Consider the following 19,959-nt stretch of genomic DNA (forward strand, 5'->3'; position numbering starts at 1 on the left):
CATAAATAAATCAGTCAGAGCTGCTTACTATATTAATCAAATTAACAGCAGTAATATTCAAACTCAACGTTTCTGTTTATCCAGAGCAGTTTGCTCGAGCCGTAATCCTAGTCAGATAAACACGTTTATTTGCATTGTTCATTAGCAGAGGTCACTGCTAATCAGACGAATCAGCAGGGGCGTATAATCTCTCTCACCTACGCAGCTCAGAGTTGGACGGCTCTCTGGGCTTCTGCGACTCACACATATTTCCCAGGCTCCCACTCCCTCATTAACTGCCTCCTTAACCTTCGATGTCGCCTTGCTTTTTTTCTCCTTTCAAATAATCACTTGTGTTACTATTTTTACCAATCCTGGTCAAAGAGGAGTGTGGGGAGCAGCAGGGGGGAAAAAAATGCAAAAGGAAGGACACGGATTGTTACGCTGTAAGAGCATTTGCACTAGGAATGAAGCAAATGGGGTGTAGTACTTGGCTGCAGCCAGCAGAGGCACTACTGATTCATTCTCAGCTAGTCTGTGGTAGAAAGACGGGCATGATGTCACCAGTCTCAGTAGGGAAGTCCAGACTTCCCGGTCTCCAGCCTCTATCTCTCTATCCGTCTATCTATCTGCCACCTACCTCGACTCCTGTTGTGGGTAAAAATATTGACGGACAACGGTGACAACGGGACCGTGAAGGCGCCGCTACAAGCTAACGAGTTAGCTAACGTCAGCGCTATCTGCGGCACACCCATGGCGGTGGTTTCAACACATCAAACCCAGTTCTGACTGCGAGGAATAACACAGGACGCGTGACAAAGTATTTCCACGTATTGGCGCCGCTGGAAACCTTGATGACAGCAAGTATTTATGCCGGTCAGCTGATATTATCGGACATCCCTAGTTATTATTGTAATTAGCATTGCTACTGGCGTCGTGACCCCTCGCCACACCACACCGGCTAGCTACTAGCCGGCTAGCTACTAGCTTAACCACACAGCGCCGCGCTCACGATGCATCAGGCCACCACTGAAAGCTAACACTATGTATTGTGAAATGTGAAATCAATGGCAAAATACTGTAAATATTACATGGTATCATGAATGTGCCTGTTACTGCATGGTCACAGCATGGATATAAAACCATAACACCGAGTTGGAGGTTTTTGGAGGTGTTTTAATAGCGGTCTTTGTAGGCGGAATAGGTGTGTCCCATTACGTGCATTAACGAGCTGCCTCTTTTGATCTGTTTTTATATCTTTAGAACGCACAGAAAAGAGAAAGATGTGTGTTCATGTCTCACATAAGGATTGTGGATGATGGGCAGTTTTCCTTTAAGGTTTCTGTGATATTCTTTACCACGTTGTAGCTGGTACATTTGTTTTAATAATGTATGCTCTGATAGCTTTGTTATGTTGAGGGTGCTCCTGTGTAGGCTCCGTCAGGGCAGTCATCTTTATCATATGGGAGTTGAAATGATTTCCTACACAGTATATTCACTGATTCTTAGTTTCCATAGAATTACAGTGAATAGCTAGTGCTTCATGGGGTCATGGTTCATGCAACCTGATACCTTAGTGACATACCCTAGAGGTCAAATGTAGTCCATTTGAAATAATCGACTTCCTTCTGTGTCGTATGAATAACTCATGAGAGGAGCCGACATTAATGTAGGAAAAGTCTTTTTTTCAATCTGCCAGACATGGAGCGCTATTCAAACCTATTTAGAAGAGCTTCACTTTTTGCCCAGTCAGCAAAATGTGTGAATGTAGTAAGAATAAATTATTCAGTACTTTAATGAAGGTGCAGGGAAGTAAATTTGCTCGGTAAAATTGTGTGTTCCTCTGAGTAGATTTGCTTTGGAACAGGAAAAGAGCTGAATAACTGCAAGGAGACAGAATACAGTGTTCCCTCGCTAGAACGCGGTTCACTTTACGCGGCCTCGCTATTACACACATTTTTTTTTGTGTGCAATTTCTTACAGTGTTGCATGTTTTTTGGGGGTTTTTTTTACAGCGCATGAACGCATTGTGTTCTGCGTCCTGATTGGCTCAGGCACTGTAGACCATCAATCAATCTCCTCCATGCCAGGTGTCCTGTACAGTACAGAATCAGCTTGCACGTGGGTGTCACCAATCACTTGCCCCGTAAGTACGACACACTTGCAACCCCTCAGATACTGTACTTCCTCTACGTGCTGGCCATGGCCAACACATTTCCCAAAAATTGCATGTGGTAACACGTATGTCGGGGTGTAAGGCCCGCTTTAGACAACCTTTTATAAGAAATGAATCAATACACAACATTTTGCTTTGTTACCAGGCAACAAACAGGAGGTGGCTCTGTAACTGTTACGCGGTGACCTTCTACTAACCCAGCAGCTGAGAACAGGCCCAGAATTACAGCACTGACATTTTTATTGGAGTTACGCCATCAAAGCTATGTTGTTTGATTAAAAATCTGACATAACCTATTTGCTGTGCAGATACTGTGAGTGTCATTGGGTGCATGACTTCCTTATTTCTAAGCCTGCTTGTCATCTGCAGTACTAACTGTTCCTCTGGCTGGCTGTGTGTTGTGTGTGTATGCTTAATGTTTTCACATTTTTAAGCGCACCCTTTCTGGAATGTCCTGACAAGGACATAAATGCATTCATACTGGTCATTTGAATATTTTACATTGAAGTGAGCATAATTGAGAGTTCAGTAGCTCATAGCAACACAATTTTGACATTCCCATACATCAAACACAAGTAAGTAAAAAAAGCTACCTTTATACCACACTGTGTGGTGGAGGCAAAGGCAGGTGGCCTCAAATTCAGGCAGAGCAGCCAGGAATGCAGACAGATAATACTTAAAATATTTATTTTAGCAAAAACAAAGGCGCCGACTAGCAGCAACTTTTTGTTGAAACTGTTTATTATTAAGGGAGAAAACCTACATGGCTCTGTGTGAAAAAGTGATTGCCCCCCCTGTTAAAACATAACTTAACTGAGATTGATTGAGATCGATCCGTGTGGAAAAGGTTATAAAGCAATTTCTAAAGCTTTGGGACTCCAGCCAACCACAGTGAGAGCCCTTATCCATCCATCCATCCATCTATTTTCTATACCGCTTCTCCTCATTAGGGTCGCGGGGCATGCTGGAGCCTATCCCAGCTGACTTTGGGCGACAGGCGGGGTACACCCTGGACTGGTCGCCAGCCAATCGCAGGGCAGAGCCATTATCCACAAATGGCAAAACCATGGCACAGTGGTGAACCTTCCCAAGAGTGGCCGGCAAACCAAAATGACCCCATGAGCGCATCGACAACTTATCCAAGAGGTCACAAAAGACCCCACAACAACATCCAAACAACTGCAGGCCTCACTTGACTTCCTCACAGAGTTCCAAGACCAAACCACAGTTGAACAAAAAGTCTCTCACAAGTTTCTAGTTCACTCCAAAATTTCTTTCTGCTGCTCGATTACCGTTTTTGGCTCCATATTTCACTAATTGGAGCTTGTAATATGATTGAATATGATTTTCTTTTGGGGGGCATTTGCCGTTTTCCACTTCCGAGAAGTAGAATTACTTCTGCGAGTCTTTATGGTGCGTAAGACAACAAAATATCAGGAGAATGTCGACTGAGGTGAGTCCGTCGAAATATTCAGATATTATGTCAGCTTGTCATCAAAGCTCACTTCTGGTCCTGTGACGGTGAAGAGGCGGAGGTGGGTCGATGACATCATTGTTCTTGTACCGCCTGTATACAGTGGTGGTTCTGGCTAGAATGACGCCCTGGGCGGACCGACTTTGTGGCTTACTTTGTTTTGTGGGTTACATTTGTTTAACCGTATAATGAACCTGCGCCAGGGCTGAGGCACAGCGGTGAAGTGACCGCCCCCCTCCCCTGTCTGGTAACGTGGTGGACAGTTGATGACGTCTGAGCAGCATGGGGGCGCCAATAGAGGGCGCCCATCTGCCACATCCTGACTTTATGATTGCCGAACACAGTGTTTCACCACCCCTGGCTCTGGTATCTTTATATATCAAACTTGTCTCATGTTTGGGTGACTTTATTTCAGAGCGGGCGGCAACATCCTGTCTCTAGCATAGCGACAGCACACCTGACAGCTCTTCCATACAACAGACATATTCCACAGATGCCTCACACATTGGTGCCGTCTAGGTGCATTGAAGTGTGACAGCATGACAAATACACTCACTGGCACACACGCCTAGAGCGCCCTGTCGCGGCTGTCAGTGTGAAAAAAAAACATATATAAGTTGCTCCGGAGTACAAGTCGCAGGACCAGCCAAACCACGAAAAAAAAGTGTGACTTATAGTCTTTAAAATACGGTAATTGGAGACGCGAATGCGAGTGTGGATTGTTGTCTGGCAACATGTGCCCTGTGGTTGACTGGGATGGGCTCCATCTCACCCCTGACCTTGAACAGGATAAGCAGCAGAAAATGAATGCATGAAAAGTTCTCATGGGGTGGCACTGTAAAGCAGTGGTCCCCAACCTTTTTTGACCCGCGGACCGGCTTGTGTTCCCACAAATCTCCCGCGGACCGCAGGAGATTTGTCATAACACCATCCTACTCAACTCAACTCACCGGACTCTCTGACTTCTACCTCTCTTCATACGATATGAGCAGGTTTGTTTGTTTGCAGCAAGTTATAGTACACCAGCCACTCTGTCATGTGTCTCTCTGAGTTACATGGTCATCTAATTATAATCAGCATGTGCTGCAATACTGTCGTCATGGCAACAGTAGGCCCACTCTGTCCCCTCAGCAACAAGAGTTCTGGCTAATGAGCAAAAAAGTCATGTCTTTTCCACCAGAAGAGCATGAGCACAGTCCTTGCTCTATCTTTCCCTTTTTCTCTTTCTATAATCTCTTTATGTTGAGCTCAGGCGCTTCTTTTTCTGCTCTCTCGCTCATCTATCCATATCCTTCGCCTTTACTGTTTTAGTAGACCGATGAGTGCACTTTACATGCGCTGATTATGCGCCATTCTGTCTGAAATTGCCAGACTTCATAAGCTTACTTACTGCATCTATTTTTGTCCTTTAGCTGTTCTTCGTCTCACTTTTCTTTCATTTTGCTCTCTTTTATGGTTCGTATAGCCTTCCATCCCGTGTTATCGCTCTCATTTCTGTTGTAATTACCAGCTTTGCATTTCTATCCTTCGCAGCCTCTCCGCTCCTCGTTCTCCTTGATGAAGAAAGGCTTGGCATTTTGAAGATTGGCAAATATCTCAGACCTGCGGTCTTATCTCGAGAGTGTTGTCTCTGTTTGCCTGCAGATATAGGAACAAGTTAATCATTTTTGCTGCAATTCAGATGCTAAAAACATGTTGAGAAATGAGTGTGAGGAGAATGGTACTACACACATCAAAGTGACAGAATACTGAAACTTAGTTACTGAAACTTACAGTAATTGTAAGGCATTACTGATAACATTTCATGATATTATAATCTTACTAGTAATGCAGTTTAATCTTGGTGGGAGCAGACTTCCCCACTTTTTCTGTTAATCCATTCAATTCCAGCCATTTTTCTAAATTCAACCCCTTCAGTACCGGCCATCTTAGACCATTTTCACTGATTTTTTAAAATATTGTGTTCTATGTGCTATATAAACATGGAACCTACCAAAAGAAAGATTAGACTCCCGACATTTAGACACAATTAGACACAATTATCAAATATCTAAACAACTGCACCACAACATAAACAACACAAAAAGGGTTGTTTTACATCAAAATAACAGTTTATTTACAAATATAACACCACCAACTATTTACAGTTCACATTTGGAACTAAACTGTGTATGTGCATGCATGCGCGTGCACGCGTGTGCATGCGTTAAAACAGGGGTAGGGAACCTATGGCTCGGGAGCCAGATGTGGCTCTTTTGATGACTGCATCTGGCTCTCAGACATTTCTTAACACCATAAAATGTGTTTATTTTAATTTGTTTTCCTGACATTTTAAAGTAAAACATTACAGAAACAGAAACATTACAAAATTCAAAATATGCATTGTAATGCATTTTAACCCATCCATTTTTTTTTTCTAGCGCAATGCCAGCTGTCCTTCCCATGTTTTCCGTGTCAGACACCAAAACTTATTATTGGGGTTGTCCCTCCTTTAATCAAACCTTCTTTAATCAAATAGTCAGCTAGCTAATTGTGAAGAGACAACCCTTTTGATGAAAAAGGAAAAGAAAGAAAGATACGGAGTAGGTCACAAAACCATGCAGCACCAGAAGTTGCATTAATGGTAAAAAGTTATTTATTATTGGTTAGCTTCAATATAACAACATTACAAAGAATACATTCAGAGACTGATATTCTAAAATTGCTAGTATTCCTTAAATACTGTATACACACATTTGGTTGTATTCGGTGTTAAAAAATATGATATGGCTCTCACGGAAATACATTTTAAAATATGTGGCTTTCATGGCTCTCTTAGCCAAAAAGGTTCCCGACCCCTGCGTTAAAACGTCCCTACAATGCGTAACCTTCTGCACGCTACTCTCCTCCATGCTCTCTCACTTCCTCCTTGCTGTCAAGTGTGTTAATACATGCAAAAGATCCATGCCGAGCGCTTATCAAATGCACTTCTGCCACCTTGTGGCCGTTTTTATGTCTTAAAACTGCATGAAAAGAGGATAAGCGGCATAGACAGTAGATGAATGGAAATACGTCTTTGTGAGCGAGCGCTCAGGATGAAAAAACGTATAAATACGTCTTTGATATTGAATGAGTTAATGTCCCTTTAAGTTCCACTCGATAAGGACGACAAGCATGCAGATGAGCTTCCCTGAGATGGTTTCTGACAGTTTGTGCAGACATTTTTTCGTTATTCGAACCGATTGTTGCAGCAGCTGTTCGGGTGACTGGTCCCAGACGATCTTGGAGGTGAAGATGCTGGATGTGGAGATCCTGGACTGGTGTGATTGCAAGTTCTTTGCGGTTGCGAGTCCGGTTGGCTGTACTTCCAAATTCTCTGAAACGTGTTTGAAGATGGCTTATGTTAGACAAATGAACATTCCGATATAAACAACTCTGATATGAACAAACGGCCACAATGCAGTACCGTTAGATTTTGTCTTCGGCTGTATTTTGGACGCTTAACAAGCAAGCGAACGCAAGCCAAGGCAAAAGTTTTGCCAAAATTTGGGACGTTAACCAAAAAACGCCCTAACCAGAGAGGACATTAACTGAGGTTCCACTCTATGTGCCTTATATTCCAAAAATGTCAGGAATGTCTGCCTTGTCACTTTGGAAACACAAGGTCGCTATGTGTGCCTTTTTATGAGTTTGTCTTTGCCGCATATAATTCACTCGCAAATGCTTGATAAGCCTCTCATTAAAATTTGAATCTAGGGGAAACAGTGTTGAATACGTTCTTCGTGTATGTTGCATATAAAACACGATCTGATGTCAATTTCCATGATACTCGTTACGATCCGATTTTCTGTGCTTTGAAAAAAAATCACATAAAAAACTCATTTATTTACTCATACAAAGTGCAACTCGAGCATTCATCAAAAAATGTAACCAGTTTTTTATGTTTATATTTGAGATTTCAGTGCCCTGCTGTGATGAAATATACCAAAATGTGATATTTTCCTGGAAGTTCCTCTTTAAACCTCAGCCTAAGTTTAGTTTAGGCTCCGCCATTGTCACTGAGCTGGACAGCCTGACATCTGTGGCAGAGCAAAGGACACTGAAGAGGCTCATTTCCATCACGGACAACCAGCATCATCCAATGCACAGCATCATCTCTTGACAGAAGAGCAGTTTCACTGGCAGATTACTATCACTGTCCTGCGCCACTGATATAAGGAGCAGAGCAGATCATTCCTCCTTCAACACAACAGAGAGGGAGCGGTAAAAACACACACAGGGCTGGACTTATTAACTTATTATGTATTATAGTATTATTTTTATTTGTTATGTATTTCTTAAATTGAAGTGCTCTGTTACGTATTTATTTATTTATTCTCATTCTAATTTCTTATTTTTCTTAACTCTCCTATTTTGCTTTGTTTGTTTTATTTTTAAGTGATTACGTTTATTAGGACACTTTTGCATGGCTGACGGAAACGTGAATTTCTCTTGAAGATAAATCACGTATTTTAATATGCAAATTGGTTGGAAAATAACAGCATTAATTTTTGCTTGCTTTGTCACGCTTTTGGTACTCCTTTCATTTCAGAATGACCCATAAATGCCGCTTTCACCACAAAGTAAATATGATAAGTGCTTGGAGTCAGACTGCTGTTCTATTTACAGTACCGACACATGGTGTGAATACACAATCCCCAGCGTGATGGAACCCCGATCAGAGCATCAGGTTTCTTCAAAAGTGTCAATATTTGATATGAAACAACAAAGAAACTTGATCAAGCAAGGTGAAGTTTACGTTTGAATGTTGTTTGCTCAAAAAGTGTAAAGCAGTGAACCCAAGAAATTGCATACATACAATACAACACAGTACATCCTGTGTTGTATTATATGTAATGGCCAAACACACTTGATTTGACATTACATTTTTGAACTGTTTTTTTTTTTTTATAAAATAAAAGTGAGTTTTGTCTTTCTGCAAAATTATCACTGATTTTTTTCCCCAACACATTTGATTTATTTCCAATTTTCAGAGTAAGTATAAGGAAGAAGTAGCGTGAAATGCTCATTATATAACATATTGGCCTTTCCAATTTATTCAGTGACACTTTTTTACAAGTTTTTTTTTACAAGTTTGTCAGTTTCTTTACCTGGGTCCTCTACAGGATTTAAGTCAGTTAAAAAAAAAAAAAAATCTGTTTTTAGGTATTTCTTGGCCCAATCCCGATGCCTCAGCTTTGACTTTATTCAGCAGTAGTCATGTTTTACCCTTCTTTACATAATACATAGATAATAATAATAATAATAACAATACATCATAATAATTATTCATGATAAGGTAATAAGTCCAGTCTTGTGTGTTATTGTTGCTCGCCCTCTGTTGTGTTGAAAAGCCGCATGGCGTGGGGGAAGAATGATCTGCTCAGTCTTTCGGTTGAGCAGGGCAGTGATAGTAATCTGCCACTGAAATGGACCATATTTAAACATTGTCGTCACATTTTTCCGGGTCTGGAGGAGGCGGCGCAAGCGATGTCTACACCAGACCGTGCCACCAGGGACTCCAGCTCATGTACGCCCACCCCTTCAGGATGAGCAGAGTACTTCAAGTCCGTATGACATTTCTCTGTATTTTAAGAGTAATAATGCCACACGCACATTACAGACATTACACAGGCTGTAGATGTCATAAGAAATGTTTCTGCAAACATATTATTGGCGACGCTTGTTTGATATCAGGCTGTCCAGCTCAGTGCCTGAATTCCTCACCAGTTTGTCCAGGCGTGTGGCGTCCTTCTTCTTGAGGCTGCTCCCCCAGCACACTACTGCACAGTCTAGTAGAAGTTCTGTATCAGCTTCTTGCATACGTTGAAGGACGCCAGCCTTTCATGTACTTCACTTAATTGGCATGAAAATGATGTTTTATTGACTACAAATAATGCATCATTGTTTTGTTAACGCCAGCGACGTATAGTGACAGGCAGAACAATTACTACACAAGCCCAAATTCCACACTGAGTAAGCAGATGTGAGTCAACTGAGACGAGACCATCGTTATTTCAGTATATGCTCTTTTTGAGTCTTTTTTGTTTGATAGTATGCCATTTCCTGACTGGGTAAACATTGGGAAACACTGTTCTTGGGTTTTCACAGCTACATTTGAAAAATTGCAATGAAAAATGATAAGGCTGGTCTGAAGTAGACCAGGAACCATATCTTTTCAGGGCATTGACCACATTAAAAATGTGGAGGAAAAAATCCAAGCTGCAATCCAACACAGAATGTACAATGGATATTTTCGAAGAGACTGCTTTTCTCTGTTGGCCCTGTTTCGGCCAAGCTGTACTTCCTTTTGGCATGGGAAATGACTTCAAAAAACTTTTTTCACTTGTGTGACAGTTAGGGCGTACTCACACTATGTCAGTCATACCCTGCTTGGGGACGTTTCACATTCAAAGTCTGGCATGTTTGACTAGCGTGAGTGCTGCTATCTGTGCTCAGGTTTGTCACAATTCCCCTTCTTTGGCCTGACTGGACTAGGTGGGCTAGACCCGGACACGATTCCATGCACACGCACACATGCGAACGGAACCGACTCATAGAATGACTGCAATGTAAAGGTGTAGCGGCTGCCATCCAGCTCACTCTGCACCCGACCTCTTTGGCGTAGTGACCGAAAGGACAAGATCTAGGGTACAAGCAACCAAAATTAGTTTTGGCTGGGCTGTCAGAGATAAGGTGAGAAGCACTGTCATCTGGGAGAAACTCGGAGTAGAAACGATGCTCCTTCGCATTGAGAGGAGACAGATGAGGTGCCTTGGGCATCTGGTCAGGGTGCCTCCCGAAAGCCTCCCTCGGGAGGCGTTCGGGGCACGTCCGAAGGCCTCTGGGACGACCAAGGACACGTTGGAGAGATTATGTCTCTCAACTGGTTGGGAACACCTCGGGATCTGGACGAAGTGGCCAGGGAGAGGGAAGTCTGGGCTTCCCTGCTTAGGCTGCTACCTCCGCGACCCGACCTCGGATAAGCAGTAGAAGATGGATGGATGGATGGATGGGTGGACGAGGCGTAACGATTTCCCACACAGAACATAATAAAATAGAGGGACAGGAAGTGTATGTTGGAAGCAGAAGTGGAGATCTAGGCTTTGCAATGCACCTCCAGAGTGAGCGAAAAGGTGAGGCGTTCAGTGCAGACGTGGACATCCAGGCATACAGAGCAGCACCACTAGGGATGTGTACCGAAACTCTATATCTATACTTTTATTTATTTATTTGAGAATCACATTTGTTTACAGTAATCCCTCATTTATCGCATTAGTGAATTTTGTGAAGTAGGATTTCTTATTTATACATCAAATATTTTCATAGTGAGAGCATAGAAAACCTGCTTTTAACATTAGACATAAAATACCTCCCCTGTAGTCACCTTTACACTTGAGGTTTAGTCTGGAGTGGATTACGGCCGCAACAGTAGCAGTGTTATTGTTATGATTGTTTTTGTTATGCTTATTATTATATGCTATTATTATTGTGCCTGTTATGAGATCATTCAGACCTGCAATAACAGGTCGAACAAACAGGTGGAACAAACATTAAAGTAACATTACTCACACCAGTGTGACCAGTGTCGAATACTACATAGAATCATGTCCTTGAATGCATCTTCTGAATGCCTTAAATTTGAATTAAATTTTGATGCTTTTAAATGCTTAATTTAAGCAAAAAATTTGTCAAATTAGCTTAAATATGCATATTTTTGACAAATAATAAACCGTATTCAGCCACAAAACAGCATGGTTTATTAATGAATATATTTTTGAAAACCAGCGATAAAGTGAAGCCGCACAATTTGAGCCATGATGTGACGCGGGACAACTGTATTATATTTCATTCATTTCAAATCATTAAAGCAGCATAAAAGCTGAACCGTTTTATGTTTTTGTATTTTGCTCCCTTACTGTACTGAAAATGAACCGAATCGTGACCTTAAATCCGACACTTTGGTGTAAAGTCGATTCGTGTAAAGTAAGGACTGTGCGTCTTTTTTTAAATACACAAATAAATAATTCAATGTAATTATCATGAGTATTAGAGCCGGGATGGATGCCACCATGTAGTTATCTAGTGTATGATACAGCCTACTGTAAATACGAACATGGTAGTGTTTGAACCAACTTGTAAAATACATGGACAGTTTTCTCAGCGGTGAAGCTCTATGCCGGGTTCCACCACAAGGTGGCCCTGTCTTGCTCCTCTTCTTCCAGCCTCCTCCACCGCTGTGTGGCTCATCCTCCCGCCTATCCCCCCTGCTTCCCTCCCCTCTCGCCCTCCCTCGTACTTCCACAGCTCTCCCCAGCCTCGCTGTACACACACACCGACGCCTCTCCAACATCGTGCAGCCCGCTGCGAAGATGGTTGGCGGCGTGTGTGTTCGCAGGTTGGCTCGCCGTTCTCGGTCCGCCCTTATCGCAGCCCTCACGGTACTCCTGGTGCAGACGCTGATTGTGTGGAACTTCAGTAGCCTTGACTCGGGCGAAGACAGACGGGGAGACGGAGGCTCCAACGTGCGGGAGAAGAGGGACCGGGTGGCGGACAACAAAGCCGCTGGCATTGACTATTTCCAGCATGGGGGGCAGCGGCAGAGGCGGCAGCATCTTCCGCCGCCTGGAAGAGGAAGCTCTCGTCACATGCAGCAGCCGGTAAGACACATGTTATATGCCCGCTTTGGACAGTGCGTGTAGTCGAGGATGGAGATGGGCTGGCAGCCGGGTCCAAACATCTCCAGTCTAGAAGACAAGCACACGGTCCGGGCCTCCACAGCATCTTTATTATTTGTTGTCTGGAAACGAGGCAGCCCTGGAGGCAAATAATAGCATGCCTGCAGTCACACACACGAGTGGCCCCTTTACTCCTCTGATGCTGACGACAGGAGGCACATCACAGCACTCCAGACTGGAGATGTTAATTCCAAAGCTGTGCTAAAATCTGAACTCAGTGTTGTTGGCCACTCCAGAGCAAAAGGAGACTCATTTGATCTTAAATGTTTTTGAAAGCGTAGTAGGCAAGGCATTGTGCTAGATATGTGCAGTTGGTTGTAATGGGTCCACAAACATCAGAACACTACACTAACTGGCCATAACAGTAGGGACACTTCAATCAAATGAGCTCCAACACAGCTCTTTTTGTTAGCAAAAAATGCACTACCTCATACTGAGACATGATGTGCCTTTCATTTACCAACGTAAAGTATTGGCGATATTAACGCAATGCTGTGCAACTCGACTGAAACCACAGGATCAATAAACATTCCTTTTCTCTGACAAAACCTAGCATTGTTATCTGCGTGAAGGCAGCATTCTCGATACGTCTATTGTATTGGCTCTCATTGCGTAGTATTCAGTACCTAACGTACCTAACGTTGTAGCCCGTAAATGTATGTGAAGACTTGAAGCTCGTCTGAATGTGAAAGCAAGGTAAACCCCAACATGTAATGATTACATTTGAGAGGAAATTCAGCACAGGCGTAGCTGTTTCCGTCCCTTATGCACTACAAATAAGTCCAAATATTTATTAGCAGACCCAGCTGACTGGGTCTTGTGCCCTGGAGGTTGCACAGTGAGCAGCTTTGTGTTTGAACAGGACTTCCGCGCAGCATGTGATTCATTTTTACAGCCTGATGGTTGGCATTAAATTCCCCAAAACTGAGCTTCTCTTTCACGTGGTCTTCTGAAGCCGTCAGGCTGCCCTAAAGAAATTGGACACAGTTGTGGCTGGCGTTTTCCCGTCGTAAACCTGCCAGACATTTAGTGGAAATCTGCTTTTCAGACTGCATGCAACCGGCAGACATTTGTGATGGGCGCAGATAAACTGTGTCCTTCGCGCACAGTCAGTCCCTCTGAGCCTTGCACTGTATCATCTGTCTCCTCCACAGACGTTACAGTCTGACAGTCACTTCATCTGGTCAGACTGTTCGTCCCACCTGCCGGCATCGTGACAATACAAAACCGTTGCCAAGGATGTTATGCTAATCTCTAATAAAATAACAGTCTTCAATAAACCTAACATGTATGTCTTTGGACTGTGGGTGGAAACTGGAGTACCCAGAATAAAACAAAGCAAGCCCAGCGAGAGTGGAACCCAGAACCATCTGTCTATGAGGTAGATCGACTATATTTGTTTTTCCTTACAGCTTATTTATGAGCAAGACTACACAAATATTACTACATTACTACATTACTACTACAATTTCTATGTGGTTAGCATGTTGGCCACACAGTCAGGAGATCGGGAAGACCTGGGTTTGAATCTTCGTTGGGCATCTCTGTGTGGAGTTTGCATGTTCTCCTCGTGCGTGTGTGGGTTTTCTCCGGGTACTCCGGTTTCCTCCCACATACCAAAAACATGCACATGTAGTGTTGTGGTCACTGGGCGTCGGTAATGACACAAAACATTGATGAGACCTGACATTACCTGAACACTGCATGGAGTCAGCCATGGCATGTCCGACATGAAAAAATTCTCTCCCCATTTTATGTAAAAGCGCTAAGTTCTTGGCATCTTACCTAGTCCTTCTTCTTGAAACCCTTTCTGAAGTTTAGAATAAAGAAATTATTATTAAATTATTATTATAATTATTATTAAAGAGGCTAACTAGTTAGCTATGCTATGTTCAAAGCCGTGGCCGTCTCTCGTGTCTCTGCAGTGATACCGTAGCCTGCGCGTTACCAATGTGTTGTAATCACAGAGTGTAATAATAGGGGTCTTATTTCATGTCTGCAGGGCTCTAATAATGGTAAAAATTGAACTTACAAAGTCATGAACAGGTTTTCAATGTTCTAACTACGATAATATTTCATTTATGAATAATTTAGGAATATTGAATCCTATTTTGCGGAAATTCACTTATTGCGTTTGGGTTTGGAACCAATTAACCGCGATAAACGAGGGCCGACTGTACTGAACCATAATGGGTTTTTGTGCAACATTTTCTGATCCAACTCAACATTGTCTGACCTTAGCAGATCGCCATTGCTACTGAGTGCCATTCAGACGTGTTTTCTTGTTCGGAGTGCATAAGTTGGTCTGCGGTTCTTTCTGTAGAGACTGTACAATACGATAGCGAATGAGACACCAGTTTGTTAGATTTGATTCAGTGTACATTCATGCTGATTTACTTAAATGCATTTTCATTATTAACACTTGACTCTGAGACCGTATCCATGTCCTTGGGATGTCTAAAGGTGATGGCAACGACAGTTGAAAGCATTCAATTGGTTTCTTTTAGACACGTCTCTCCACTCAAGTGGATAATGGTTCCTTTTTTTTTTTTTGTGCCTATCTTTGTGGATGCGTGTGCGTGTTTGGTGGAGAATGTGGCTTGGCAGAGCAGAGTTGTCCGTCCTTAAGCGTGACGCATAAACGCCAAGCGACGCTACATGAGGCACTGTGTCTCATTGAGGGGAAAGCAGCGCTTCTCATCCGCAGTAGACGGAGCCAGAAGCCTCAGTATGACAATGGCTATATAGATAGATTTCTATGTGGTGACTTGTGCTGGATGGAAACACTGTAATATGATGGCTATGTGATCCCGGCTGGTAGGAGTCAAACTTGTCATTAGTGGTTGATTTGTCTTGTGGGAAGTGATGCAGGAGTGTGGACATGTTTTTTCCTCCTCGCCCAATACAGTCTTTTACTGTACATTTTCTATTTTTAATACATATCTGTGAGTCTTTATTATTGGCAAATGTGTTGCATTATTGTCATTATTGAGACAAGATAATCTAGCCAGACTTAGCGGTAGATGTAAGGAAATTGCCGGAATGAAAACAATCTGTTTTCAGCATACGGTAGAGGAAGTTTGTTCACATCTGTTCGTCTCCTTGTTCTTCTCGTCTGCTGTGGTAGTCGTACACAGGCAGGCTGTTTCCAGTGAGTGTCCACATGTCGTAAAGAGTTTCCCTATTAGTCATTGTAATGCGTGTAACGTCGCCTTGCTTCTAAGTGTGTACAGCAGGAGTGCCCGTTATGTTGATCGCAAAGGTAGTGTGGGTCGATCGCATGTTGTTATGAACATCACTTTGTAGATGTCACATGACGTCAGTCAGCTGACAGTAAGCTCCCCTCCTGATTTGCTGTTGCGCCTCAGCAGCAAAGTAAGCGGTGAACAGACAAGCCACACACGGAAATGTAATTTTCATCCTCATTATTCCGATTACGGATATCTATAACAAAAGTTAACTCGATCATTTTGCCGGCCTCGATATATTCACATGTGCATTCGTGTTTATTTTCCTCCTCTCTCTCTACCAAACAGGCTAGATGACAAGAGAGTTCACTCTGTGCATCTGCCTCCACATCTGGGTGCGTTGGTTATGTAGCGGAATGAACGGCATGAGTGAACCCTCCTGTGAGTCATTCAGTCTCTTTGTCCCAGTGGGGGTAGGCGGGGCGCAAGTGAGAGTCGTGAGGAGTCACAAGCAAGCAAACGCAAGTGGGTGATTCACCTGAAAGGCGTATCAGTTTCTTCGAGGGTCATGACGCACAGATTACAGTGAAAATGTACTGCAAACGTATTGAGTAAACAGTGTTGAATACTTCCTTTGTGCCTGTTGTGTATAAAACACAATCTAAGGTCAGTTTCAGCACGTTTGCGCATCGTCATGTTGTGACAAAGACACATAATAAATCAATAATACAAAACGGTGGAACTTAAGTTTCATCTGCCATGATGTATAACACCTCCACCACCAAAAAATGTACTTTGACCAAAGTCGGACAAAACGTTACACCCCATTAAACGTAAACAGCGTATTCCACACACTTTGCTAAAAGTGAATCAGTGAAATATTTATGCAAATGAGCTGACGTCTGCATTGACACACAATGTGAGCTTCAGAGCATTTCCGGGTTATTTGTCAGTTTTTTTGTCAACATTCAGACAACAACGAAAGTGACACTGATTCAAAATCAGAAATATGGCGTAGTACCCATGATACTTTGCGCTAAGTCACAGATGATCTAGTGGCTGACCCACCTGACTTCTGTGCAGGCAGCGTGGTGTGAATGTGGGTGTGAATGGTTGTGAATGGTTGCTCTCAAAATGTGCCCTGTGATTGACTGTCGACCAGTCCAGGGTGGTCTTTTGCCCAAAGTCAGCTGGGATAAGCTGCAGTTCCCCGCGAACCTGAACAGGATAAGCGGTAGAAAGTGGATGGATGGACATTTTGTGCAGGCCGACGCGTACCAACGGCGAGTTGTAGCAACACGCATGCAACTGAAGGGGTGCCGCCCCAAACAAACACCCACATGTTGTGCATGAGCATGTTTATCGTAATACGTGAGTGCGCACAAAACTACATACAAAATACTTTCCTTTAAGTATGTCTGAAAAAGCAGTCTTTTGTCTGTTGCTGAAAACACTACATCTTAACGTCTTTGTTGAGCTGGTCATTGTGTTGTGCTAAACTCATTCAATAGCAAAGACGAATTTACATGACTTTTACGGGGAGGCAAAAAGAAGCGATGATGCAAGTGCACAATACAGTCATGGAAAAAATGATTAGACCACCCTTGTTTCTGCAGTTTCTTGTTCATTTTAATGCCTGATACAACTAAAGGTACCTTTGTTTGGACAAATATAACCATGACAACAAAAATAGCTCATAATAGTTGATTTTTTTGGCAGTACAATGCTATAGATATAGATATAGATATATATATAAGAACTTAAGTGATTTTGGTTATTATTGAGAAAACCAAGGAAGTTGCTAGATATCAGCTCTTAAATGAAACTCGTATTAGCTATTTTTGTTATCATCATTATATTTGTCCAAACAAATGTACCTTTACTTGTACCAGGCATTAAAATGAATCAATAAGCTGAAGAAACAAGGGTGGTCTAATCATTTTTTTCCATGACTGTAAAAGAGGTAACTTTTCATGCTGTTTTAAGCCAGAAAAACGGCCACAAGGTGGCAGAAGTGCATGTGATAAGAGCTCAGCATGGATCTTTTTGCATGTATTAACGCCATCGGCAGCAGGGAGGAAGTGAGAGAGCATGGAGGAGTGTTGCGTGCAGAAGGTTGCCGCATTGTAGGGAAATTTGAACGCATGCGCACATGCGCGCACGTGTGCACACACAGTTCCACTGTAAATAGTTCATGGTGTTTTACGGTATGGTTGTTCAGATATTTGAGCCGTCACAAAAGCAAAAAATTTGTGTCAAAGTGAAAGCTATGCTTGAAATGTATCTTTTAACAAAAATCTGTATTTCTTTTTTGGTAGGTTCCACGTTGATATAGCCATAGAATACGTTATTCTGTGTGCCTTGAAAAACTGAAGGGGTTGAATTTGGGGTTGAGAATGGCTGGGATTGAATGAGTTAATCGTATGGATTGTTGACGTGACAAAGTAGTACCAACGTGATTTTGTGTCTCACATTACATTCTTGGCAAAGACATTTGTTTCCACCTCATTTTACGTGCCAGTCACTGTCAGTGTTGTTTTTTCGAGTATCATAGCACAGCCAGTTTAGCCGTGGTAATTGACTTTTAAATTGGCACTCCCCTGTAAGTAAATGGCCTTGCAATGTGAGCCATTCTGCTTTAAACAGGCCTCAAACCTTACGTAATTACAGGCCAAACACACTCTGAGGATGCACTGAGTGGTTTCAAAATTCAAACATCCCAATCATTACATCAATAAAGTGCTTCTCTGTGAATCCTTTAATGAGAGGAAAATAACGTACAGATCAGTCGTCCATCCATCTTTGGTTTTTGAGCCTCTTTATCAAGTGCTGTTAAGTCTCAGACGGAGGTGGAAACATACTTAGATCAGAGAGAAGCGAGATGCACCTCAGACTTGAAAGAGACACATCGAAAACCCACACACACTTTGATGTTCAAGTGTAATTTGTACACATGACGCCATCGCACTTCACACCCCGCACTGGGAAATCGTTTCATTATTATTATAATGCATTTTTTTTTTAAATGCAGTTTGGAGCTCATTTTTCTCTAGCACATCACACTTTAAAGGAATTTTAAAACCTCCGACTATTTATGGTGTGTAGACCAAAAGTTTGCGTCTCCATAGCAGCTCAAACACAGACACCAGCCCGTTAAACACTCCTTGGAGCTCAGGTGCTGAATGTTGTGCATGGTGTCCATGTAAGCTGTCCCTGGGCCCTCTTTTGCTTCTTTGCTGACTTTGTGTCAAGGACGAATAGCCGTGCAATTGGCCAACAGGTGTAAGGATGTTAGAAATACTACACACACACGGGAATAGAAAACCTGCTGGCATGACACATCCCAGCCGTGTCAGCTCTGTTGACTTTCGCTTAGGAGATGACAGTAAGGGCAAAGGTCCATTAGCATCATGTTTAACTGGGCACATGGTTACTGCATCATTAAGTTGAGCGGTGTGGGGCGAGTGTAACATCTGTACATCTCAAATGTGCAGATTTGCTGCGTTCATGCACTTTATATTGCAGGATGAATGGTGTCACAGACTTATTGCCACTACAGTATGTCACTGGCGTAACATCTCCTGTGGGTGTACTTTGGTCAGGCCTATAACAAGCGTTCACATTACAGTTGTCAAATATTTCATGCTGATGCAAGGTGCATCTGTTCTGTTTTTGGTGTGTTATACAAAAATAATATCAATTCAATTATTTTTTCAATTGCACAATACATTGTAAAGTGTCACTTTTCATGCATAACGTAAATAAGTGTCTTCATTGAAATAAAATGTCTTCACATTGTTTCCAAATACTATAATTAATACTATAATTAACTAAAAATAATTTGTATTCTTACTTTTTATCTGTGTATGAAGTACATGTACCTTATCCCTTGTCCAGGAAAAGTGCTGATTCTTTGTTGTAAAAGTCTGATCACCTCCTGGTGAGCTTGGATATATTATTCTCCATCTTGGCAGTCAAATTCATTCATTCATTTAGCAGAGCATGAGCATGTCTTGCATTTGGCTTGCTGCTCTCCAGCTGTCTAAGAAACAAAAACCAAACAAACGTTGGCTTTTCCTCTCTCTGGAAGAACGGCAGTGACAAGCACCACGCACAGTCCCACCCACCCATCTGTTGATGCAGCGTAGTGCATCAACAGTGACTTACCCCCCATTTGGTCCCGTGGGTAAGTTACTGTTGATGTACTACGACGCTGATGGGGATGTCATACAACTTCATGTCAAAAAATCCGAAGTATCACTTTAAGTCGTGCAGACTTTCAAACTGCCATCATTTATGGCATCAGCGCTTATTCCAGACAAAGCATACGCTTCAACAATGGCTATTAACAAATGGCTCTGTGACACAAACAGGCCAACTTTCCTT

At 42.5% G+C, this 19,959-nt stretch overlaps 1 protein-coding gene across 1 annotated transcript in view; it reads left to right on the forward strand.

Moving 5' to 3' along the window:
- Nucleotides 1-11,965: 11,965 nt before the first annotated feature.
- xylt1 (xylosyltransferase I) overlaps nt 11,966-19,959 on the forward strand; it is a 120,515-nt gene continuing 112,521 nt past the window's right edge. Inside the window, exon 1 of the mRNA XM_054778101.1 lies at nt 11,966-12,307. Coding sequence (XP_054634076.1) covers nt 12,020-12,307 — 288 coding nt within the window. The 5' untranslated portion in view covers nt 11,966-12,019. The remainder of the gene's footprint in view (nt 12,308-19,959) is intronic.

This window comes from Dunckerocampus dactyliophorus, chromosome 6 (assembly GCF_027744805.1).
Source record: "Dunckerocampus dactyliophorus isolate RoL2022-P2 chromosome 6, RoL_Ddac_1.1, whole genome shotgun sequence".
In the NCBI taxonomy this organism is placed as follows: domain Eukaryota; kingdom Metazoa; phylum Chordata; class Actinopteri; order Syngnathiformes; family Syngnathidae; genus Dunckerocampus; species Dunckerocampus dactyliophorus.